Source organism: Miniopterus schreibersii (assembly GCF_964146895.1).
Source record: "Miniopterus schreibersii genome assembly, chromosome: 1".
In the NCBI taxonomy this organism is placed as follows: Eukaryota; Metazoa; Chordata; class Mammalia; order Chiroptera; family Miniopteridae; genus Miniopterus; species Miniopterus schreibersii.
The window spans coordinates 164522467-164548498 of NC_138101.1; the positions used below are offsets into that span (position 1 = coordinate 164522467).

Below are 26032 nucleotides of genomic sequence, written 5' to 3' on the forward strand. Positions count from 1 at the left end.
AGAGAAAGGGGAGTTATTTTTAAAAAGAGAGACCCAAATAGAACTTCTAGAAATGAAAACATTATCTGAAATAGAAAATACAGCAAATGAGATGAACAGATGAGACATTGAAGGAGAGAAAGATGAGTTAAAGCCTGAAGACAGCTATCTCACCTATCTAAAATGATGCACCAAGAGAAAAAAATACTTGGGGAAAAACACATCAGTTAGCCCTGGGGCAGTATCACACAGTTTAACGCAAGCATAATAAGTTTCAGGAGATGGGAGACAGGAAAAAATATTTTAAGAAATAGTTTAATGAAAACTGTAAACCCACAGATTATAGAAGTTCACAAATCTCCAAGCAGAGGAGCCAGGCACAATAATCAAATTGTTGAAACAAAATGACAAAATCTTAAAAATTATCTTAAAATCAGCCAGAGGAAAAGAGTATCACCTTTAATAGCAGATGAACAGATACATAAAAATTAATGTAGACCTTTTGTCAGAAACTATGCATGTCAGAAGACAGTGAAGTGACATTCTTAAAGGACTGGAAGGAGGCAAAAACACTTGGCCTAGAACTCCGTACCTGGCAAAAAAAAAAGATCTTTCCAAAATGAAGGCAAAATAAAGACTTTTTTGGATAAAAAGCTGAGAGAATTTGTCACCAACAAACCTGCACTACAAGAAATGTTCAAAGTAGCTCTCAGGCAGAATGAAAATGGTATCAGATAGAAATTTGCATCTACAAAAAGATGAAGAGCACTGGAAACAATAAATATGTGGGTAGATAGAAATGCCAGTTTCCCTTCATTTAAGATTTTTTTCCCTTGAAGAGAACTGCTTACAACAAGAATAAAAATATATTGTGGTGTCTATAACATAAGTAGAAGTAAAAAAATTAAAAGGTGTAACAAGTCAGTGGTGGAGATAAAATGGAATCATAAAAAATACCAAAAGATGATAGAAAAAGAAGACATAAATAGACAAATAGCACGATAGAGATTTAAATCTGACCATATCAGTAATCACATTAAATGTAAATGATTTAAACAGCCTCGTTAAAAGCGATTGTATGATTAGACGTTTTTTAAAAATGAAGAATTATACGCTGTCTACAAGAAACACTTTGAATATAAAGATATAGATTAAAAGTAAACAGATGAGAGCTCTACAGTCAGGGGTCAGTAAAAATAGTAAATATTGGGGCTTACTAATTGCTAGGTGTATTAGTTCCCTCTTGCTGTTGTGACAAATTACCACAAACTTAGTAGCTTAAAACACCACAAATTTATTATCTTACAGTTCTGGAAGTCAGAAGTCCAAAATGGGTTTCACTGGCTCCTTCTCCCTACAGGGGGGCTGTAACTCAGTGTTTAGGATAGCAAAGTACAATTTGAGGGGAGCATTATATTCATGGGAATTTATTCAAATGTATTCCTGGAATAATTAGACCATTGCATGGAAGGAAAACAAAACTGCATTGCCCTAGGCTCTTTGAGAGGGGGGAGATAATCCATTCACACAACCTGGTTTCTCTTCTCAAGGAATTTATTTTCTGATATAAATGCAACAACAGGGGTGTATAAGAAATTCACCCTTGGAGAGTTGCAAGGTTTAGGTAAAATCCTAAAACTAATTGGGAGTGTTTCTGTTTGAGGGGAAGATGTGCTTTTGGGGGAGGAGCAGCAGATAAGAGGAGTGAGACAGAGAATAAACAAGTGAGAACTAATCTAGTAATGTAAAGAAATAACGGCATTACTAAGGATGGTAGGATATCCGTATTGGGCATTGTAGGGTAATTTCTCATTTTCCTGGAAAGGCTTAGAATTTGATGAGTCATCCTAAAGTGCTCTTAAAGTATGTTCAGGTTGGGCATATTTAACTTTAGGGTGCTCTATGACCCTCAAGAATGTCCAGTCTAAAGTATATGAAAAACATGTAAAAAGATTCCCGGTGACCCCCAAAAGTCTTGATACCACCAACTTCCCAATGACTTGCTTAGTCACTTCTTGTGACTAAATGGAAAATAAGGAAGAAATAAAAATGTTACTGACTTTATGCTTGTTTTTAGCTGATAAATATAGAATTTCCTTGTTTCATTTCTACATTCAGGCTATGTAAAATTTCACCAAGAAATTGCTAGAAGAATTTGATTTTTAGTCAAGAAATAGACACCAATAACACACTTGAACACCCTTCCCCTCTCCTACCCCAGGCAATAGTAAGGGGTAGAGAACAGTGGTGTCATGTCTTCAGATTCGATGTATGTTAAGCTTCTTTTTAAATTCACTCTGCTTCCTAGAGATGGAGATTCAGTCCTGACAACAAAGGGCATAAGAGAAGCTCAGTAACAGATTCCTGTTGGATTCTTTGGAGGTCCTATCTGCTTTGTAGTTGGCTTAACAGAGAAGGAAATATTTGTGTATCATCTTAATTTTTTATTCTTTAATCAATATTTGCCACAGTTTAAAGCCTAAAGCTTATAAAATGTGGGGTAATACTTTTAAATTCTATTTTGAAGGAGTACTTTTTAAAAAACATGAAGCAGTGTGTGGGCTGTATGGTGGGGCTTGTTGCAGAAAGAAAATATATATCTGTGTATATATAGATATAGATATATGGAATATACATGATACACATTTATGGAGAAAAGAATTTCGATTTGGGAATAAAAACAGAAGATATAATTTTCTCTTCGCCAAATATTTGTAATTCACATCTCACCTTTATAAATAATCCCAGTACCAAGATCTGAGACTGTTTATGTAAATGTCAGGGAAAAATTAGTTTCAGCCTTTAGAAAAAGTATAGAAATGTATTTCTCTACATTAAGAAATACTGTTTGGGATAAATTTCATCTCTACTTCAGCCACCTTATTTATTGAAGTAAATGGAATTTGTGTTGTAATTTACATTTATCTCAAATTTAAAAACCCACAGAAAGTATTTATACCCTTTGCTCAGCATGCAGTGAGGCCTTAAGTAGGAGTTAAATGAAAGTTCCTACAGTGCTGAAGTTAATTCAATTTGGTAACCTTCCTATTTGCTTAGAAAATTGTACATCTGGGAAATCTTAGCTTAAATCTTATTTAATCACATTTATTGCTGATAAAATTTATGTTCCATTTCTATAGAAAGGCAGATTGTATTTGTTTCTTGATTGCTTTCTTATCAACTTTTATGACATACTAAAAATTACAGAATCTCAGAGAAAGGTGTTCTTTTGCAGGGGGAGGGTTTACTTCTCTCTTTTTTCAGATTGCCTGTTTGGAAAATGTTAACATACCATAGAATAGATGCGTAGCAAAAAATGTGTTGGTTAAATTAACTGATGTAGATAGATGAATACTTCTTTATTAACTTAAAAAAAAACATCACTTCTCCAGAGACATAGAATCATGGAGCAGACCGTCGAATCTCAGAGGGAAGGCAGGGGTAGGGGAGTGGGTGGGGAGAGAGTAACCTAAGAACTTACGTGCTTATATGCATAACCCGTGGACACAGGCGGTAGTGTGGTGAAGGCCTGGAGGGGTGGTGTGCAGGGTGGACGGGATCAGTGGGGGAAATAGGGGGACATTTGGAATGCTTTCAACAATAAAGATAAATTAAAACATAAAAAAAAAAAAAAATCACTTCATCCATAGATATTTTCCTTTGTTTGCCTACTATGTGGTAGGAACCAAATTAAGTGTTCATTTGTTCATTTAATCTTACAACTTCTTTATAAACTAGAAGGTCTTATCTCAGCTTTACAGATGAGAACTCAAGATTTGGAAAGGTTACCTAACTTGTCATATATCCCCAGGGAAGCACCATTTCAACCCCACTTAGTATTTCCTAATTGAATTTCTTATTGTCCAAATAACTGGGAATTTGATCATTTGCAGAGGTTTGTTACTGGGGAAATTTTGGAGTCACTGAATGAATACCAGGTGAAGTACTCTGGAGAGGTGCTAAAATTCATCAGAGAGTCATTAACAATTGTTGCTTAGGCTCTCTTTGCTTTCAGACCTCTCGTTATTATTAGTTTCTTTTATATTTTCAGAGCCTTTATTACTCAAAATAAACCCTATAGAAATGCACTTATTTCTTTTTTTTAATATGTTTTTATTGATTTTTACAGAGAGAGGAAAGGAGAGGGAGACAGAGAGAAACATCGATGTCAGAGAAACTGATCGGCTGCCTCCTGTACACCCCCCACTGGGGATGGAGCCCACAGCCTGGGCATGTGCCCTGACTGAGAATCGAACTGAAGACCTCCTGGTGCACGGGTTGACGCTCAACCACTGAGCAACACCAGCCGGGTGAAATGCGTTTATTCTTGACTAATTTACAAGTTGTTTTAACAGATTTATTGAGGTATAATTTACATACAATAAAATGCACTTCTTTTAAAGTGTATAGTTAGGTGAGTTTTGACAGACATATACATTCATGTAACCTGCACCACAACAATCAAAGTCTGGAACATTTCCATTACCACCGCCCCCAACATCCCTCATGCCCCATTAGAGTCAATTCCTTCCTGCCACTACTGGGCTTACTTTTATCCCTATAGTTTTGCTTTTTCCAGAATGTCACATAAATGGAATCATAAGTTAAGTAGCCTTTTGAGTCTGGCTTCATTCACTTCGCAAAATCCTTTGAGGATTCATCCATGTTGTTGCAGCGATCAGGTATCAGTTTATTGCTGAATTGTATTTCATTGTATGAATGAACCACAGTTTATTTTTCCCATCACCAGTCGATGGACATTTGGGGTTTTTCCAGTTTGGGATTATTATGAATAAACTGCTGTAGACGTTTATGTTTATAACCTATTTAGCTTTAGAATTTCTGGGTTAGCATGGCATTCTCTGAGTGACTAGATCAGAGATCACTTAGTCTTAGACAATCTAAAAGGAAATTCCTCACTGGGGACTCTGAGCCCTCTATTAGAAATTGGGGGTGAAAAACACGTTGACCGTTTTAAAAATTTGGAGGTACTGTATGACATTTAGGACATACTTTTTAAATTTAGCATGCTGTAGAAGTAGAAAGATAAGTGATATGAAATGAAGTACAATGAAAATGTGCTTCAGACACTGGACTAAGTTCAGAATTTGAGTTCTAGTCCTTTAATCTGGTTTCAGTCTCCAGCTCTATCTCTTATTAGACTTTGGACAAATTTTGACTTTGAGCAAATTACTAATCCTCAGCAAGAAGAAAAATAAAACTTTTTTTTAAATCCTCACCCTAGGATATGGTGGTGGTTGTTTTTTTATTTTAGAGAGAGAGGAAGGGGGAGAGAGAGAGAGAAGGAGAGAAACATTGATCCCTGGCCTCCCATTCACACCTTGACCCAGGATCGAACCTGAAACCTAGGCATGTGCTGTGACCAGGAATTGAACTCACAACATTTTTGGTGTACAGGACGATGCTCCAACCAACTGAGCCACCTGACCAGGGCCCACATTTTTTAAATATATACATTATTTCACTTAGTTCTCAAGACCACCCTGTGAGGTACCTAAGTTCTGTTTTACTGGTGAAGAAACTGATTCACAGAAGTGTAGTAACTGGCAGTGGTAGCAAAGCTAGTAAGTAGGTGGTTGAGTCCACAGCTGACTCCATATGGGTTCCCTGTCTGGAAAATGGAGACAATACCCACTTTGTAGACAAGAATTATATGTGAGAGTCTCTTTCTCTACTTCCCTTTTTACAGAGGTCCCTCTTTCTGTCTTTGGCCCTGCTATCTGTTAACTGTTACTAGGAAAAAACTAAAATTTGGGTGCTAGCCTTATCTTTTTTTAATTGCAAAGATTATATAGTGTCAGAAGGCTGGTATATTAGATGTTTCTTTTTGTCATAAACATTAGAAAAACAGTAACTCAACAAGCAAGTAGAATTCACAGTATAACAACCTGACAGATTGTTCTCACATAATGCCTGTTAGCACATTCTCTCAATTATTTTTTTCCAGTGTGATGCTTTCTGCATTGCTTTGTGAGGTAGCTCAGAAATACATTCTGTTAGTTGTGTTAAAAATTATCCCAGTAACTTCTCACATTTAGAAATCAGCTTGGGCACTGATTTCTTCCACATACAGTTTCTGCATGGCCAGGACTATATATGCCTTAAGATTGTTTAAAATTACTATAAGCAGCCAGCTTGATGAACCTTTCCCCTTCTGTCATTCCTATTTTGCAGAATTGCACCAAACTTGATAAAACATTATCAGCAGCTATTTCATAGAACTTCTTAGGATAGTTCTACCAATTTGTATTGTAAATCCCCCTGTCCATGAGCCATGCAGAGTAAACACATTAGCTTTTCTTTCTCCTGACTCTCCTAGTGAGAGGAGAAATCTTACACAGCTGGAAAAGCCTGGGACTCCTTTCTGAACTGATTTATTTACATAGCATAAGTTTAGTTTGACACATTGCTTAGAAGAAGCAGATACTTTTTTTAGTCAAGTACTATACAATACTTCAAAGAACATTTTAGCTACACTATAATTGTTTAGCTTTTCTGGATACAAAGCTGCTTTTTGCTCTCTAAAAAACATTCCTGTCCTAGTTCTTTATATTATTGCTTTTATTGTGAGAGAGAATCTGAATATATTTAGGAGATCTTTTCAGAAACATATTTTAGTTTCCGAAGTTGCTGCATAATACTAGTAGTTTAAGATGTCTGCACAAACCAAGGGCAAATCCTTGTGCTCTGAGCTAGTTGGTAAGAAAGTAAATGGTGACTTGGAGCCAGATAGTATGCTATTGTGGTCTGATATAAAGAACCTACACTTTGAAGCCAGATAAATCTAGGTTTAAATCCTACTATGTACCTGCCAATAATTTTTTTTTTCAGCAGAGTTAAAACTACTCAGTTTTCTCAACTATGCTGGTGGTAAGAGCTCCTTCTTAGGGTTTGATTTCAATAACTAAAGTATGTATAGCACTTGGCATATGGTAAAACTACCTATTAAGTGTTTCCTTTCCCTGTAATCTTTCCTCTTATCTCCTCAAAAAAACAAAAACAAGAAAAACACCACTTTATCATTCAAATATGGCTTTTAAAAAACCTAAATATGTCTCATGCAGGTTTGAGGATAGATGAGGGGTAGCAGGGAAGACCTACCCATGGAATGCTGGGGATGTTTTTCAGCAAAGCTCTGGACTATGCGACGACTAAGTTGCCATATTAGGTAACAAGGCAACAGATTAGTTTGAAAATAAACACTGTCATTAGATACATACCTTCAGTATGCCTGAATAAGGGACATTTCAATTTAATATTTGAGGAGTACCTACAATGGGTAAGACATTCTACTGAGAGATGATTGCTCTTATGCCCTTCTGTCTTTCCTCCTCTTTTTGGGCCACAATACAAACCTGATGACTGAGGCTTCAGTAACTTCTTTGGCCATAGTGTGATGTAAAAAGATAGAAAGTGCCTAGATCCTTAATGATGTAGATGTTTATTAGCTCCGGACTCCCTACTTCTGAGTTTTGTCTACTGAAAGCATTGTTACCAATTCAATAGCAATAGGAGTCCCCAAATTGAAGTGCTGTGAAGGGGGAGAGACTTTATTCAGTGCCAATCGTTCAGTCGTGGGACAGCATGGCTGTGAGACCGCTCAGTAGTGATACCGCACAGTTGGAACATCCTGGCTGTGAAACGGCTCGAGTGAGGAGGCCCAGAGTTGCGGCTCTCATGGTACAGCTCCGCTCCACTCCTGCGTGACAGCTCCAGCTCTGACGCGCCGTCTTCCCCCGGGGAAACCTAGAGCATGCTCCCGAGGCAGAAGCAGCTTGCTTGTAGAGATAACCGTGCCCACCCCCGGTCTCTGATTGGTCCGTTCTTCCACCCCCGGTCTCTGATTGGTCCGTTCTTACACAAATGAGGGCTCCAAGCCCTCTCAGTTTGATTGGTCGAAAAAACACTGTCCTAATTTGTCAGGATGGAGCTGCTCTGATTGGTTGGTGAAGATGCAAATGAGAATATAGCTGTGCAACTTGGATTGGCTGGGAAGTCTCAGTTCGGTTGACTGCAATGTGTCCCAGGAGCGCGCTCATAAGGGTGGGCTCAGACCGCAGGTGCCCGCGGGGTAAGAGGCCTGGCAGCCCAGCAGGTGGCTTTCCCTGCAGTGCGGCATGTGTGAGGGACCTCTGCAGACAGCGGCGGCTAGACTCTGGTTATGAATATGGGCTCAGTTAACCACTAGGAGTTCTTTTCAGCAAGTATATTCTCAGGGTCAACAATTTATTTTACTGTTATGAAAAGTAACAATGGCTAGAACATATAAGGATTCTTTTTCTGGTGTCTGCTAGCAGCAGAAGAACCTAATCCTAACAGATTCAGGTAGCAGTCTGGGTACAGGCATTGGACTCCCTGTTACCCCACCTCCAGTCACTACTGCAATGACTAATATACCTAAAAATATTACACCAGCACTGAGACATGGGAAAGGGGTATTTATATACCTGAAATACAGAAATGTCAAGAAATTTCTATTAGAAATAATCTGGATATCCCCACTAAAAGCAGCTAGAACTCTTTCAAGAACGGCTGTTTCGGGGCTTTGGCAGGAAGTGTGCACTATGAACCTGGGATATCTTGTCAGACAAGAAAGCAGGAAAGCTCTCAGAAACTACTTGAGTTGTGTCAAAAGGACTTAGGAGCCAACTTGGAGAATTCGCACTGATGAAAGATGGGATAGTTTGAGCAACAAAAAGTAATAACTTCAATGGATATGTTAAAAATTTGTGAGTTCAGCCGGCCGGGCGTGGCTCAGCGGCTGAGCGTCGACCTGGGATCCAGGCAGTCAGGGTTCGATTCCTGGTCAGGGCACATGCCCGGTTGAGGGCTCGATCAATGACTCTCTCATCATTGATGTTTCTGTCTCCCTCTCTCCCTCTCCTTTCCTCTCTCTGAAATCAATAAAGATATATTAAAAAAAAAATTTTGTGAGTTCATATATTAGTAAAAAGGAAAAAAAGGCATTGCTTATTAGGGATCCAATTAATTATTTTTAAAATTGGTAAATAAAAGGCAAGATTCAAGCATTAATTCTGCCTTTCCTGTACAAACTATATACCTCAGGATAACCAAATAGGTAGCAAGGGCAAGATTTTCTTTGCAGAAGGTATTTCAGCTAACACATTAAAGAAGGGCTGATAGAATTAGAATAGCACCATTTCGTTACTCCTGAAACAATTATCGGTGATGGCTGGGACTATGAGATGGACAGCTAATGGAGAACTTTATAATGGCTGAATCGAGCTAACAACACCTGAACATACAGATTAATCCGAGCATAACAAAAAGAGGCTTTATCAGACATTATATACTTCCTGGTGAAAGGGCACACCTCTGCCTTAAAGTATTCTTGGCTAAAGAATTAAACCCTACTTTTATCAAGCTGTAGATCCAGCTACTGGTTTATAAGAAATACCTGGAATGGAATCTGAGATAAGACTCTGTAACCCAAAAAAGAGGAATGTGGCACTCAATAATGGGCTAAAGCATACTCTTGATACTGTCAACGTAAGAAACATCCAGACCTGTAGAGAATTTTTATGAGTTTTTTTGAGCCAAACTGATAACAATTGCTAGGAAGCAAAATCTCAACAGCTTGAGAAAATGCTATGGAGATTGGCAGTTTTGCAGCTTATTTTATACATTAGAATAAAAGGAGGAGACATGAGGAGGGTTACATGAAATCCATTTGTGGTAGATTCAGGGGGCGGGAGAAAGCAAAGTGGGGAAATCTCCATCTGTTGATAAATAAGCAAAATGTGGTATATACATACAATTGACTATGAATCAGCCTTAAAATGGAAGAAAATTCTGGCACGTGCTACAACATGGATGAAACTTGAGGTGATTATACTAAGTGAAATAGGCCAATCACAAAGACAAATCCTGTATGATTTTACGTCTGTCAGACACTCACTGTAGTCAAAATCATAAACACAGAAGGTAGATTGGTGGTCACCGTGGGCTGGCAGGGTGAGAGGAACAGGGAGCTACTATTTAATGTTTAATGAGTTTCGGTTGTACGAGATAAAGAGCGTTGTGGAGATAAATGGTAGTGATGGTAGCACAACATTATGAATGCATTTAACACCACTTAACTGTACACCTAAATTGGTTAAGATGATATATTTTATGTTATATGTATTTTACCACAGTTTTCTTTTTAATTGGGGGTGCAGGGAGAAAGTGAGCTTTCACACTCTGGAGTAATAGAAGACAACAGGGGGTCAGCTCTCCTTGCAAATACACCATACATAGCACCGCAAGTGTATCTTGAGTGTTTGTTTGTACAGTTAGTGTTCTTTATTAGATGGGTCTCCTTTATTTCTTCAGTTTTTCATTTTTGTTTTGTTTTGTTTTGTTTGTTTTATCCTTTCTTGGCAATGGATATGAGAGTTGCAGAGAAAGCTAAAGTATTGGGTTAAGTTACTTCAAAGCAGATTTGTTTTGAGTAAGTGAGCACATAAATTTGAACTTTGATGTCACAAATAATGTTTATTCTGAATAATTACAGGCAATCTATATCTAAGATTATATATTCTTGCCAGAAATTAAACTCAATAGGAAAAAAGGTTAAAACATTTATATTCTGGGTTGTGGTTTTTTGGTTTTGTTTTGTTTTTTGGCCATGGTTAATTAAAAGACAATTGTGAAATAAAAATATTTTTATCTTTAGAGTTATACTTTTTTACACCCTAACTTTTTACACTAAGGCTAGTTACTGCCACCTTGGGATTTTTAGAACACCAGCACATTATTTTCAAAGCCTCAAATTAACATGGACTGATGAAACTGTTAATATACTGTATTTCTATCTCTGGAGAAAGGTTCTGCTTCAGCGATTTATCCCAGAACATCATAATAATTATTAGCAGAAATGAAGCTTTGTAATGCATTTGTAAGTTGTTGCTGGATTTGTGGGGCCAGTGGGGATCCTATTTTCAGGGGCTTAATTATTCTAATCCACCTGGAGACCAGGTAGCTTTATTAGACTGTACATACTTAAGTATTCATAATTATGACTCATTTCTACTTTTATATTAATATGGCATATAATTACACTTTTTAATTTGAAGAAAATTCAAAAATACTAATACATTTTTAGGATACTAGATAAATTTTCCTAAAATCATATTTTACCTTTGCAAACTGTTGATTCAAGGTCAGAATTCAACTTTGTCTAGAACAAGACCTGTAAATGTTTGAGTTCAATTCACAACTGGTAACCTGTTATAAATTAGAATATCTCTAGAGGGAGGGCAATATTCAGGCTCAGAAATACAGTATGTATCTGCTCAAGTACCCTGTAACATGCCAGTTAGAACACAGGGTTTGGAGTCAGACAGACAAACCTGAGTTCAAATCTCAAGTGGACTATCAAGTAATCTTGTGACCTCGGGTAATTACTTAGCAGCACGTAGCATCAGTTTTATCATCTGTAAAAGAGGAGAAATACAATTTTTAATCAGGTTTAAATTCTCATTTTTCTTGGCTTTGTTCCTGTCCTCTTCTTTAGTGAAGCTCTTGTGGGCCCTTATACCTTAGTCTCTTCATCTATGAAATGTAAATAATGTAGCATCCCATATACTCCCTCCTCAATTTTTTGGGGATGTGTACCTAGAAATATAATCTTATTTAATGCGTTGTAAGCTGCTTGTATCAAAGATGATTTTAACTTTTGTTTTTTTATCTCTTTTTTTTTTAATCTTCACCTGAGGATATTTTTTCCATTGCTTTTTCAGAGAGAGTGGAAGGGAGAGAGAGAGAAACATCGATGTGAGAGAGACACGTCGATTGTGCCCAGACCTGGGCCAGGGATTGAGCCCCCAACTATGGTACGTGCCCTTGACTAGAATCAAACCTAGGACCTTTCAGTCGAGGGCCAACGCTTTAACCACCGAGCCAAACCAGCTAGGGCAACTTTTGTTATTTTTAAAAATGGACTAGCAAAATTACCTTCTCAGTTTTTCCTTTATTGTGAGTAATTGCCAGAGAATACTACTTGTTTACATTGTTGGAAGAGCCTTGACCACCAGAAATACTAGGCAGTTTTCCTTTGAGTTAGAGCTGTCACAGAATGTTTAACCATTTGTGTAATTTCAATCTTGGTCTATCAGGCAGTAAACAGATGGAACATTACTAAGAGCAGTAATTAAATTGTAAATCTGTTTTAAAGAGTTGGCCAATATACAACATCACAGTCCATATTCTATTGTATCCATTATGTTCATTTTTGTTTGGATTATGGTTTCAGAATACCCAAATGTGGGAAAGAAAGCAAAGTTGTCTATTTTAAATGTGTGTTATTTTTAAAACTTGCATACTTAACATTGTTCATTCATTCACCAAGTCTATATTGAATGCCTACTGTGAACCAGGCACATTTCTAGCCACTGGGGATCCAGGAGAAACAAAATCGCAGTCCTTGTGGAATTTAGATTCTAGTGGATTGGAGATGGCTAATAATATAAATATGTATGCATAATATCAATAATGATAAAAGCTAGGAAGAAAAATAAAGCTGAGTAAGAACCTGGAGACTGACTGTTTTAGATTGGGTGAGAACTGCTGTTTTAGATAGGGTGTCAGAAGTGGTCTCTTTGATATATTGACCCTTAAGCAGGGCCCTGAAGAAATAAGGAAGCAAACTAATGGATATTTGGGGGCAACAGTTCCAGACAGAGGGAGTAGCAAGTGCAAGTACTTGGCTGTCAGTCTCCTACTCATTCCAGCTCGAAGCTTTCCTCAACACCTCAGAAAGTTGAGGGACAGTTACAGCTTCCTCCTTTGGGTTTCATTCAGATTTGTGTAATTTTTTTACCGTTTTAGTCTCATAACATTATTTTCTATATATATAGATAGTTTGATTATCTGTTGAGCAGCTACTAGTCCTTTTACTCACTTGGTACCAAAGGATTATAACAATGTAAATTGTTAGATTCACAAAGGAGCAAGCAGGCCTTCATCCACGTTATTCAGAGGGAAGAAAAGCCAGTAACTTCTTTCAATTAAATATTTTACAAGTTTAGTTAAAGGTGGTTCTGAACTGAATACGACCTTCATATTTCACAAATTCACATGGATAATCACAGTTGCAATGTTTACTGAGTTACTTCAGTGATTATTTGGAATGCTCAGTTAAGAACATGCATTTGAAAGGTAAGCTATCTCGGAAGAGTTCTTTAAATTGCAGATCATTCCAGAAGAGAACAGTTTGCTCTTCCAAAGAAAAATGAAGTTATGTTTCGCTTTCCCTAATTTTTTATCTATTTCTGCAAAGTTTTTCCAGTTTCTTTACAATCTTACTGAATGTTATTTTCTGTTTTAGATCTCCAGAGTTACTAAAATCAATTTTTATTGCATTATGTTTCTAATAAAATAAATCTTTAGGGTCAGCACTAGATGAGGTTTCAGGGTTTTTGGATTTATGGGCTTTTTAAACTTTTTTTTGTAACTCGAAAGGTTAATCTAGTTCATGGATGTGGCAGAGGCTTTAAAGTAAGTAGGAAGCTTATCACCACTCAGCAGAAAACCCTCATTTTAGCTCTTAAAGTTACTATCATTTATACTTAGCAAAATGTCAATGCAGTCTACTTTTTGAAGTTTGAAAGTTTCTCCGGTCAGTTTTCTACACTTGAGCAACATTATAATAAAATGCTCACATTTACCTTTAGGTGAACCTGTTTCTGTGGTTAATACCGCGTGCCAGTTCTCGAGGTTTTCTCTCTCTCGGTTCTCCTTCTGTCTCCCTGATCTCTCTCCCTCCCCCCAAAATGTCAGTGCCTATTTTGAAAACTGAATACTTATAGACATTTTTAACTTAAAATTTACATTTCTTTCTTTCAATATTTTAACAAAATTGACTTTGACCTTTTTAATTTTCAGTTTTTATAGTAAAATAAACAGCAAATATAATCATGAAAATTAGAAAATAAAGACCTATATATGCATTATTTACTAAAGTGAGATCGTACTATATTGCTGTTTTGTAACCACCTTTTTTTAATCAGCAGTCTCCATATGTCTTTCCATCTTTCCTTCTTATCAAAGCCATAGTCAAATTCCCCAGTATGGGGCACATTTTCACATCTGGTTGTTATATCCCTTACGTCTCATTTTTTTAAAAAATTGAATCCAGTCCCCGTTTTCTTTTATACCACTAATTTATTGAGACGGGGCGGGCTCTCCTGCCGGATGTCTTACCTTCTAAATGCATCTGGTTGCTCCCACACTTAGCTTGTTCCTTTATACCTTGTATTTCCTGTTAACTAGAAGTTAAATCTTAAGACCTGAGAGATTTAACTTAAACATTTTTGGTTGGGCTATGTGATAGGTTCTATTTTTTTATTTTAACTCATCAGCTGTCGGGGGACGAGTGGGGGGGTGAGATGGGGGAGGGTATTAAGCAAAGAAAAAAAGAAAGACTCATGGGCACAGACCACAGTGTGGTGATTGCCGGAGGGAAAGGGGGTGTGGAGGGAGGTGGAAGTGGTTATAGGGGGATAAATGGTGATGGAAGGAGACTCAACTTGGGGTGGTGAACACACAATACAATATACAGATGATGTATTGTAGAACTGTATACCTGAAACATGTATAATTTTATTAACCAGTGTCACCTCAATAAATCCAGTTTAAAAAAGAAAGAGTCTTGGCTGGAATGGCTCAATGGTAAGAGCGTGTACCCGGGATTCGGGTTCGATCCCTGCCCTGATTGGGGCACGTGCGGGAGGCACCCAGTTGATGTGTCTCTCACATCGATGTTTCTCTCTCCCCCCACCCCTTCCACTCTCCCCCAAAAAAATCAATGGAAAAAATATCCTTGGGTGAGAATTAACAAACAAAAAGAGAGAGGCAGTGTCTGGATGAGTCACCGTTCATGAGACTGAATTTGACCACTGAATTAGGGTAATGACCCTTCGATCCTTCTCTGTGGAGTTTCATCTTTTTCTCCTTGTGACTAGAAAATAATATATTTGGTGTTACTTTGCACAGTATGAATCTCTAGGTCCCTGTCAAACATATACCTTACTATAATACTGGCCTAAATTAGTAATTTCATGAAGGGTCCCATAATGCTAATTTTCTGATTAAAAATTTTTTTTCTACATTATTAGCCATAATTTTTCTGTAAAATAGAATCTTTTAACATCTGAGGCTATTGATTTGTTCTCCTGTGAAGGTCAGATAGGTAAATTCTTTAACCAGCTCAGAATATGGCATACGTTTTTTCCCTGGCTTTCTCCTTTTTTAATATCATTGTAGACTCATGGATTTTTATTGGTTCAGTGTGTTTTAGATAATGTGTCCTAATTCTCACAACTTTGACTAGTGGGGGAGGGCACCTTTCAGGCTGATTCCTGTCCTGTGTCTTTTTGCTGTGATACTATTTTTTAAGTTCTAGAAACATTTAAACATAAACAAAAGTATATAAAGAAAAACATAGTGAACCTCCAAGGTGCCTTTCAGCTTTAGTAATTATGAATATATTTCCAATCTTATTTGTCGTCTTCTACTTTTTTGATCCCCTGAATTACAATTCCATTGATACTTGAAAGTTTTCCATTGGTACTTGAACAAGACCCCAGACCTGGAGTCATCCATTTCTAAGAAGCCCTGATTTGAGTAAGGAATGGTATCAGCTGAAATCTCAGCGTAAAAGTTATTGAAAGCTTTTTATTTTGATTTTACTTTACTTTCCCCCCATGTGCCTGCCTCATCATGATGGTAGCCTAGTTCTCATAAGCAGGGTTACTCTCATTTGAGTTGTGGAGAATGGACACTTCTCAAAGATGGGACAAAAAGCTTTATATTTCTGTTTCATTTAGTCTAAATGTTAGGTATAGCTGACACATGATTCATGTTTTGGCTGGTAAGTGTTTTTAATAAAGGATTTTTTATAAAGTAAACACCATTTAGTACTGCAATATAAGGAAATCCTCAATTTTTAAATATGTGACTGCTGAAGCTTTGCTTTACCACACTTTGGTGTGTGTGTTTTTGGCATTCAACACATTTTCTTATATTAATAATGCAGATGATAAATTGTTATTGGATTCTAGCTCTTAAAATCTGTGTGATTTCCAAGATTAAACCCGCATCTTTGCCCCCTTTTCCTCCCGATGCCCTGCTGAAATAAAAGGTATAGAAATAAGAAAGGAAGAAGCCAATAACAATAAATAGGAAGACTACCTAAGAGTGATCATTGAACAAGCTCCTGGATCTCTTTTTGAGTACTAGAAGGCGCAAGTTACCCCCCTTCTCACCTCTCCATACTTTCTCAGCCCTGCACTTGGACCTGAGATAGCTGGCAGGAACCCAGGCAAAACACCACACAGATTTTCTTTAGAGAAACTGGGGAAAGCTAAGGCTTCTTGAGTACAAAATATGTCCCCAGAATAAAAGAAAAAGCCATCTTCATTCTGGCATTTAGAGGGCCTGCTGGCTCCCCACCTACACACCCTAAGGGAACACTGTGTACCTAGCCCGCACAGGCCCCCTGAGGAGAGCCATCTAGGGGAAAAAAGAAAAAAAAAAACAGACCATCTTGACACTAACAGAGAAAACCCATGTTGGCTAATGAGTCAGTCGTTCAGGACTGCATATGAATAAGTAACCAGAGATCACCAGGCATGTGAGGAAAACTAATGGCATGAAAGAGAAATTCAAATCGTCAGAAAAAATGCCGCTGGAGAAAATAGAGCTAACCAGAGAGAACTTCACAAAATAGGAACTCTCATATCCTCAGAGCTACAAGAAGATGATATATCCATTAAACAAGAATAAGAGGACACACATTTTCAGATTGAAAGGACACACCAAATACTGAAATAGTGACTCAGATATACTGTAACACAGTCTCACAAACCTGCAGAATTCCTGGGATAAAAGATCCAGAGAAGAGTCATGTTCAAAGTGATAAGCATCAGCCTGAAATCAAATCTCTCATCGGTAACCTTTAATGCTTTAAGACAGGAAAACACTGCCTACAACATTTTGAAAGAAAATACTGTGCAACCAGGGATTCTATGTCCTGCAAAACTATTAACCAAAAGTGAGAGCAGAATAAAGTTTTCAGACAGGCAAAGACTCAACCTTTTGGAATGAAAAGAAAGAAATGGATTACACAGTCACCATCAACCTTCTTGTAAGGCAGAAATTCATTGTGTAATTTTTCATTAAACATTTTCTTTTCGGGCTTTGATTTTTTTTTAAATCTCATTGGTGCCAGAAAGGTTTATTGAGAGGAAAAGGGGAAGGAAGATTGCAAACAATAAAAGAAATAGTTGTGGATTTACACCACAAAGTAAATTACAGAGCTACTGTAGCAAACAGCAACGAGACTGCTCCTTTTACTCTCAGCAGGCTGAAATATTCCATATATTGCACATAAATAACCAATCGTTTTTCATGTTTCTCAATGACCCCAGCAATAGGCAACCTGGGAGTGCTCACATGTAATCACAACCGGCTGGTACACCACATGGCCAGCAGGGGCACCAGCGTCAGATTCTTCTCCCGTCATGCCTGGAATGACATGATCTGGCTTAGACTTAAAAGCATCTTTCTGAATGCTGTGTTGAAAATAGACCTGGCTATAGAATAGTAGGGCAAAGACAGAAGCACGGAGACCAGTTTGGACATCGTCGCTGTATCCCAAGTGAAAGGTGACAGTGGCTCTGATGAGGTGGTAATAGTGTATCCGAAAAGATGTCAGATTCTGGGCATAATTTGAACGTAGAGCCAATAGGATTTCCTGACCAATTGGATATGAGGTGAGCAACAAAGGAGTCAAGATTTCTGGTCTGAGCAGTAAGAAATGAGAAACCGGTAGAGGGAAAAGATTAGGAGTTAAGCTTTGGGTAGAGGGAAAAGATTAGGAGTTAAGCTTTGGGTAGAGGGAAAAGATTAGGAGTTAAGTTTTGGGTGTTTTATTTCAGAAGTCCATTTCACCTCCAGGTAAAGATGTCAGTTACTTGGATTGGCACTTAGATATGTGCATCTGCAGTTCTATTGAAAGGACTGGCCTGGAGATAGAACTTTGGGAGTATGTAAGTTGTATTTAAAGCTGTGAGACTGGGTGAGATTACCTAGAAGTGACTAGAGATAAAGAGGAGGTCTGAGGACTGGGACCCCATGGCACTCCCAACATTTGAGGTTCAGGGAGATGAGAAGGAATGACCCAAGATAACTGAGGAGGAGCCGCCGGTGGGTATAAGGAAAACCAGGACCGAATGGTGCCCTAGGAGCCATGGGAAGAAGGCGTTTCAACAAGAAGTTAATTATTTTATACTGCTAAGAGGCCAAGTAGGATGAGCGCTAAAAATTCACTGTTGGATTTGGCAACATGAATGTTTGTTGTAGCTGCAACAGAATTTCTGGTTTCAGTGTTTACCTTAATAAGACCCGTTACATTTTTTTAAACAGTTACTAAGTTGTTAAGACAAGAATATATATTAAGTTGTTTGGGCCCAACTACTTAATAAATAGAACTATTGTGTATTTCTTTGGGCTTATGGGCTTCGTGAAAAAATTACTAAGATACAAATGGAGCTACAAACAGGAAAAGTTTGGAAACCTCTGCTTTCGGGGATTGTGCCAAGTGAGAATTTTAAGAGGGGAAAGCACCTCTTGCCTTTTCTTTGTCTCTGCTGAAAAGTTTGAGTTAGTCATTTTAAATCCAATTAGATTACGTGCAGTTAATAAAATTTCCCTAATGTGGTTATTCAACATAAAAAAATAAAAACTTACCTTGTGAAATGTCAGCGGTACATCTTTGCATGAATCTTTCTTCTTGACTCCATAGGTATGATCTGAATATGCGTTGCTTGGCAGCTCGGGTCAACTATAAGACTTTGATTGTGATCTGCGCACTCTTCACTTTGGTCACAGTACTTTTGTGGAATAAGTGTTCCAGCGACAAAGCGATCCAGTTTCCACGGCACTTGAGTAGTGGCTTCAGAGTGGATGGATTAGAAAAAAGAGCAGCAGCGTCTGAGAGTAACAACTATGTGAACCATCTGGCCAAACAGTCTGAGGAGGCGTTTCCCCAGGAACAGCAGAAAGCACCCCCTGTTGCTGGGGGCTTCAACAGCAATGGGGGAAGCAAGGTGTTAGGGCTCAAATATGAAGAAATTGACTGTCTCATAAATGACGACCACACAATTAAAGGGAGACGAGAGGGAAATGAGATCTTCCTCCCATTCACTTGGGTAGAGAAATATTTTGACGTTTATGGAAAGGTGGTTCAATATGATGGCTACGATCGGTTTGAATTCTCTCATAGCTATTCCAAAGTCTATGCACAGCGAGCTCCTTATCACCCTGATGGTGTGTTTATGTCCTTTGAAGGCTACAATGTGGAAGTCCGAGACAGAGTCAAGTGCATAAGTGGAGTTGAAGGTTGGTATCTCTCTGCTCCACTGCATTTTTCTATCCTGGTTGTGTTGAGGAATAAAACACTATAGGTGTTAATTATATAGCAAGTACATCCATAACTTAGTATAAGAGACCTTTCATCACTCTGACTTAGCAAGGAGTAACAATTTATTCTGAACCTAGGGCAACTTTCTAGATGGTGCAATTTAAGGGCTACAATAAGATTTTACCTGGTCAGATAGGGTTATTCCACCAACCTGTCTCGGAATCTGAAATTCTCACCAGTAAGGCCAAGGCACAGGATCTCCAGAAATTTTGTGTTAAAATATACAGTTATTGTCCTATGAGAAGAGAGGGGAAAGGAACAGAGACCAATGGACCCATCAGTGTCCCAATATAGTCTTGTTACTAGATTAGCCAGGTATCCTCTCTGGATGGAGTACTAAAGTCCTCAGAACTAGACAGTCCATAGGTACCATTTCCTCTGAACTTATTCTGAACTCCTATAGTGTATTACATATTGTCTTTCAGACTTGGAATAGTGGGGGTTCCTTATGAGTATATTAGTGTACAATTTAAAATTTGTATTTCAAACCTAGGATTGATCAGAAAGCCAGATTGAATTTCACTTTTCATTTACTTATGATTTGTTAATTTCAGAAGTTTTCAGTTCTATTTACTAAACTTAGGTTTTGTTTTTGGTTTTGGTTTTTTACCTCTTTTATCGTTAGCCATTTGCCACACCATAATCAGCTATTCCTCTGTTTTTTCTCTTAATAATTTTATGATTTCGTTTTTTTACATTTAACTTTTTTAGCCCATTTAATTTGGTTAATGTTTTGGTAAATGGTAAAAGGTTAGGGTCTATCTTTAGACTTTTTTTCCTAACATGTACTGAATAATCTCTTTCCCCCACTGATTCATGATGAGAGCTTTATCATTATACTGAAATACTTTGAATACTAGAGTATGTTTCTGGCCTACTATTCCATTGATCAGTCTATCAGTTCTTATGCCAGTTGTACATTATTGTAGTTATCACCCATCTTTAATGAGATTGAAAACAGTTCTGTTTGAATTTTGGGGAAAAGAAATCCCCCCTTGGAGAAGGAATTCAGAAGTTAAAAAGCTTATTTGTAGCCTCGGTTTCTTCATCTATGTGGCCCCTAATTTCTTAAACTGTGTTGAAACTACATCATACCAGATACAGTTTTATAGGTTCCCAGTTTCTCCTGGGGCTAGAACTACATGTATATAGGAGTTTATCTCTCAACACATACACCATGACTCAACAATACAATAGTCAGTGCAATGCGGTATGATTGTATTTCCCATGTAGGGAATTTCTAAAATAAATACTGACATCAAAACATTTAAAGGGCCCCAGCCAGTTTGGCTCAATGGTTAGAGCATCGGCCTGCGGATTTAAGGGTCCTGGCTTCGATTTTGGCCAAGGGCACAGACCTCGGTTGCAGGCTTGATCCCCAGACCTGGTTGAGGCTCATGCAGGAGGCAACCAAATGATGTGTCTCTCCCACATCGATGTTTCTCTCTCTCTCAGAGTCTCTCCCTTCCACTCTTTCTGAAAAGCAATGAAAAAAAAAAAAAAAAACTTTTAAAGGTTTTCCTTAGAACTTTACAAGAGGTTAATCCATTAATGAATTTTTTCAAGAATCCATGTTTAAACATACAACAGTAATTTGTTAAAAAAAAAATACTCCTTGTTCTCAAGAATTACATTTTGACATGAAGGATGTGAAAAAGATACACAAGCTTGTGTATACTTTAAGTTGTGTAATCATAACTGGGTTCTTAAGCAAATGCTTTAACCATCAGGTTATATACTTATGAGGCCATATCTCAGTATTGGAGGGAGAGTGAGTATGTAATTAACTTGATTGTTAAATATAAATGTTTTAAGAAAATGTCAGCGTTGATACTGTAGATTGATTGTGGTAACATTATCTACATGTATTTAAGTTACGTAAAACTTGAATGTTTGAAACAGGATTGTGAAACATGACATCTGTAGCTATGAGCAAAAGTAACACATGTAAAAAGTCAGTCTAAAAGATAATCTTCAGCATTGCATTGCTGTCTATCAACAAATAATGAATGAGAATGAATGAACACTTAATTTTGTTTTTCATATCTGGTTAATTTGGTACTATTTTCAAGTAAGTATGAAAACAGTATAATAAGGAAGCTCAGATTTTGCTGATAACTTTGTATCCCCAGAAGTAAATCAGTGAAATGGTGTTCAGAACAAATTTATAAATGTCTGGACATAATTTATTTTGTTTCTCTATTTTATAGGTGTACCTTTATCTACACAATGGGGACCTCAAGGCTATTTCTACCCAATCCAAATTGCACAGTATGGGTTAAGTCATTACAGCAAGAATCTAACTGAGAAACCTCCTCACATAGAGGTATATGAAACAGCAGAAGATAGGGACAGAACCAGCAAGCCCAGTGACTGGACCGTACCAAAGGGCTGCTTCATGGCTAGTGTGGCCGATAAGTCTAGATTCACCAATGTTAAGCAGTTTGTTGCTCCAGGTAAGTGATATATTGTGTGTCTGCTAATTTCATGTTGATTTATGGCATCTGATAGTCTCTTAAAATTCTTTTTTTGTTTGTTTGTTTGAAAAACAATATTAGCAGACTCTTTATATTACGTATGTAAAGAAACAAATGGTGTCACTCAAGTGAAATCCCTGAAAAAAGGACAGCTAAAAATTCAAGGTCATAAAAGGTATATTTACTGGGAGAAGAGCCAAGCCCTAGATTGAATATTAAGATCCAGGTTACTGCCTGGTGTGCATCTCCTTCCAGGGATCAGTATCCCACAAGAATGAAATTCCTTTGTTTATTTCAGTACAGTATTTATTCTAGAATTTTTAAACTATTTTGCATTAAAGTAGAAATTTTCCTTTATAGAAGGAGCCTATTTTTACCAGTAGCTTTTAATTTTTTTTAAGATAAGGCAGCATTACCAAGTAGGCCTGCTTCCCATATTGAATTTTGTTAATGTACTAGATTGTCTCAAACTTCATAGAAAACCATTTCATTAATAAAATCATTTATAAAATCAAATTAACTTTATGCAACATTTCCCCTTTTACTAAGACAGTCTCATTAATTAGGATGTAATGCATTTTCCTCCACTAATCAATATCTATGAGAATTAATGAGTCCATTACTTAAAAAGACAATGAAATAATTTTAGTTAGCACCTCAGGCTTAAATTCTCTGTGGGGAAATGTTGTCAAGGCTAGAGCTCATTCCTCCCTCCTGCCAACCTTGCCGTCAGTAAATAGAAAGAGAAAAGGTTATAAGACCTCTTCTGTATTCTCTGCTTGTCCTTTCCTGATGACTGTGTACTTCGCAGACCTTGAAAGCCACAGTACAAATCTACTCATTCTGGATGGCCTTAAGTCATGGATTTATGAGTTCTTAATGCAGTACGAATAATGGGTGACCTTTCGTTTTTACCCTGTGAGTAGGTCTTCTTTTCTCCTCTGGCATTCTGTGATATTCCAGCACATAGAACATCTTTGCTTATTGTAAAACAGCAGGCTTGGCTGGGTGAGAAAGTATGTGGAAATGTTTGAGAAGATTTAGCTTGTGATACCTAAGAGGTTATTTATTGCAGCAGGAAATGATCGGACTGAGCAAAAGGATATTTGGTTTGGGGTGCACCAAAGGCACTTATTTTTGCACTAATTACAAAGTGTTGTCTGAATTAGGGTGGGAAACAGTAGCCCTCATCTTGATCTCCTCAAATGCTGGGGAGTTTTTAGAACAGTCTTTTGAACTCTGTCCTATTTAGAGCAATAAATTTCATGGCACACTTTTGGATGCCCTGGGTAATACAAAAGAGATAGGTTCCCTCATTTGAAATGAGGGACCCTCACTCCAGCCCTTCTTCCTCTGGCTGGTAGCTGGAGATAAACTACCTCCTAAGGTGGTTTTAAGCATGTGGAGAAGAGAACTGTCTGTGACAGGTACCCTGCAAGTCAGACAGAAGCTGTTCACAGTTGGAACTCTTGTTGGTGGGCGTGTGCCCGCTGGGGATGATGCTTGTTTTGATATCCTGGGTGTGCCTGGTGGTGCCTGCGATACAAGTGTTGGAGGGAGAGAGAGCTGGAGCTAATGGGAGGTGGTGTTCAGAGCAGGAGAAAGCACTCCCCACGGTGAGTGTACTTATTAAGGTGGTGGTGTGGGAGACGAGGCTTTTGAGGAGATACAGGCCTCATGGGAGGTAAATTCAGAGAATCACTATTGAGAAGAAATCGGGGCTTGTATGTAAAAGCACAGGCCTGAGTGAAATGAGGCTCTCGAGGACCAAGGCCTGAACACTGTTGGCCTTTTATTTTTTGGCCTTGAATTTTTTTCCCCTGAAGGGGACAAAATCATCTAGTGGAAAGAATCAGAATATGGGTCTGCAGCATATTTTTTATTGTTTTATTTGTTGAATGTTTTGTTCTTCTTCCTGATTTTAAAATGGAAGGAACTGAAACTTTATACCTGTCCTACTCTATTAAATCAAATTAGCTTTTTCTTTCCCCAAACCCTGTCTTCACTTCATTTCCACAGCCTCCCAGCCCTGTCCCTGTCGCGGTTCTTCCTCAGGCTTCTTGTGAGCTCTCTTCCCCCGCCTCACCCTCCGCTCTGGGGTCCTGGAGGTTCGGCATAGGGCCTCTTCTCATTCCACGGTGTAAACCTGTTGATTAAGTGAATGAGTCATAACAGTTGGTGTTGTATATGAAAGCATTGATTTAAAGACTACTCTTAAATGTTTATCATTCTTTGTTGCCCAGAGTACATGTACACATGTACTAAAACTAGACACTAGTAGAGACTCCTGGGAACAACTGCTCAGAGAGAGGAGGGGTTGTGGATTTCAAACAGTTAGGAAACTCAGAATTTTCTGTTAGTAGATTTAAAGCACTCTGGTTTCCATGCCATAGTCACTTCCACTTCTTCCACTCAGATCCTTCTGCGTGATGGTGACAGGTTAGTTAACCTCTCCGTACATCTATAAAGTGGAATTGAAAGAACTATCTCATAAAATTGTTGTGGAGATTGTGATTGTCAGTGGATTGCTTTAAATTAGGGATTGTGACTTCTCTGTCACCTCTCCTATGTAATGGTGTTAGGTTTTGGGAAAATTAATAGTGGTTTTTTAAAAGGTTTCATCCCATGACATCATTCATTACTGAGTTCTTTGAACTAATCTATTATATTGAGATGTAAGGTGATTGATTGAACCATATCATTTGGTTGGATTTGTAAATATAAAGTGAAAACCAGAACATAATTCTGGGAGAACAGTGGGTACTTCCTGAGCTTCCTTCCGTTTGGCTCCTGGAGATGGGTCATTGCTACCCATCTTGGTGTAAATGGAACTCATAGTTAATACTCTCGTCTGATTAATGAGGCGTTGCCCTAAGAATGAAAAAGTAAGTAGCACTTGAGTAATTCATAAGTCAGCAGAACCCTGTAGTGTTTCAGGGATGTACTGAGTGTCAGATTCCATTGCACTGTTGATGCAGAAAAGTGCTAGTTAAGAGAGAGATTACATGTTGATATTTTTCCAGATTAAATGGATTTTTACTGTATTAGAAGTATACTTCTGAAATGACTTTTGTAAGACATCAGAGCATCATTTGATGTATAAGTATATCAAGATGTTCTCATTCCTAATACAGTTTCCATAATTTTCCATCAAATGAAGTAATTAAGAGCCTTGGGTCAATTATATCCACACTAGTGAAGTCCAGCATTGGAATAGTTAACAATCAACTCAGCATGTAATACTCTCCAAACTAATCACGCTATATGCACTATACACTGTCATCAGTCCACGTTAGTAATCTTTGCTCCTGGTGACACACTAAAGATTTCCTCAAGGACTCCTCAAAGCAGATCTGGTCCTGTGGCTGTATTTAAGAGAAATAACTCTTCTACTGATTATTCTCATGAGACTTCCACTTCCGGTCTCATTTCTTTCTCACAGTCTTTGAACTTGGGTTCAGAAATCCTGGTTTCCAGTGCCTACTCCACCACTAATTAGCGTTTGGCTTTAGGCAAACCTTTTAACTTTGCAAGGCCTCCATATCTTCATCTCTAAAATGGAAGTGGTAATTCCTGTTCTGCTGGCCTCAGTAGATTATTGTAAGGATCAAATGAGATAGCACATGTGAATGTGTTTTGAATATTTAAGTTCTATAAAGATCAAGATATTTACATTTACCTTTAATATTATAAAATTTGTACTACATTTTGTTGTTTTTCTTGTTCTTGCTGCTGTTGCTGCCTGACTTAATGTGCTCAGTTTCTTTGCCTGGTAGATCTAGCTCAGCAGTATACAGAAAGTCATCTTTCTGGGAGTCAGCCATCATTGCACTATAGATATGCAAGAAATTTCCTGTTTGATAATTTGCCAGATTAAATAGCTTTTACTGCCCTGGCCAGTGTTGCTCCATGGTTAGAGTGTCAGCCTGAGCACTGAAGGGTTGAGGGTTCAATGCCTGGTCAAGGGCAGATACCTGGGTTGCAGGTTCGTTTCCCAGCCCCAGTTGGGGTGTGTGGGAGAGGCAACCAATCGATGTGTGCCTCTCTCTCCCTCCCCTCCCCCCCTCCC

The 26032-nt window shown here is 38.0% G+C and overlaps 1 protein-coding gene across 2 annotated transcripts in view; it reads left to right on the forward strand.

The window, feature by feature from the left end:
* The window catches only part of GLCE (glucuronic acid epimerase), an 83692-nt gene that overhangs the window by 52941 nt on the left and 4719 nt on the right, over positions 1 to 26032 (forward strand). For both annotated transcript variants that reach the window (XM_081143046.1, XM_081143045.1), the window contains 2 exons: positions 18809 to 19404; positions 21697 to 21942. In XM_081143046.1, coding sequence (XP_080999172.1) covers positions 18822 to 19404; positions 21697 to 21942 — 829 coding nt within the window. In that variant the 5' untranslated portion in view covers positions 18809 to 18821. The remainder of the gene's footprint in view (positions 1 to 18808; positions 19405 to 21696; positions 21943 to 26032) is intronic.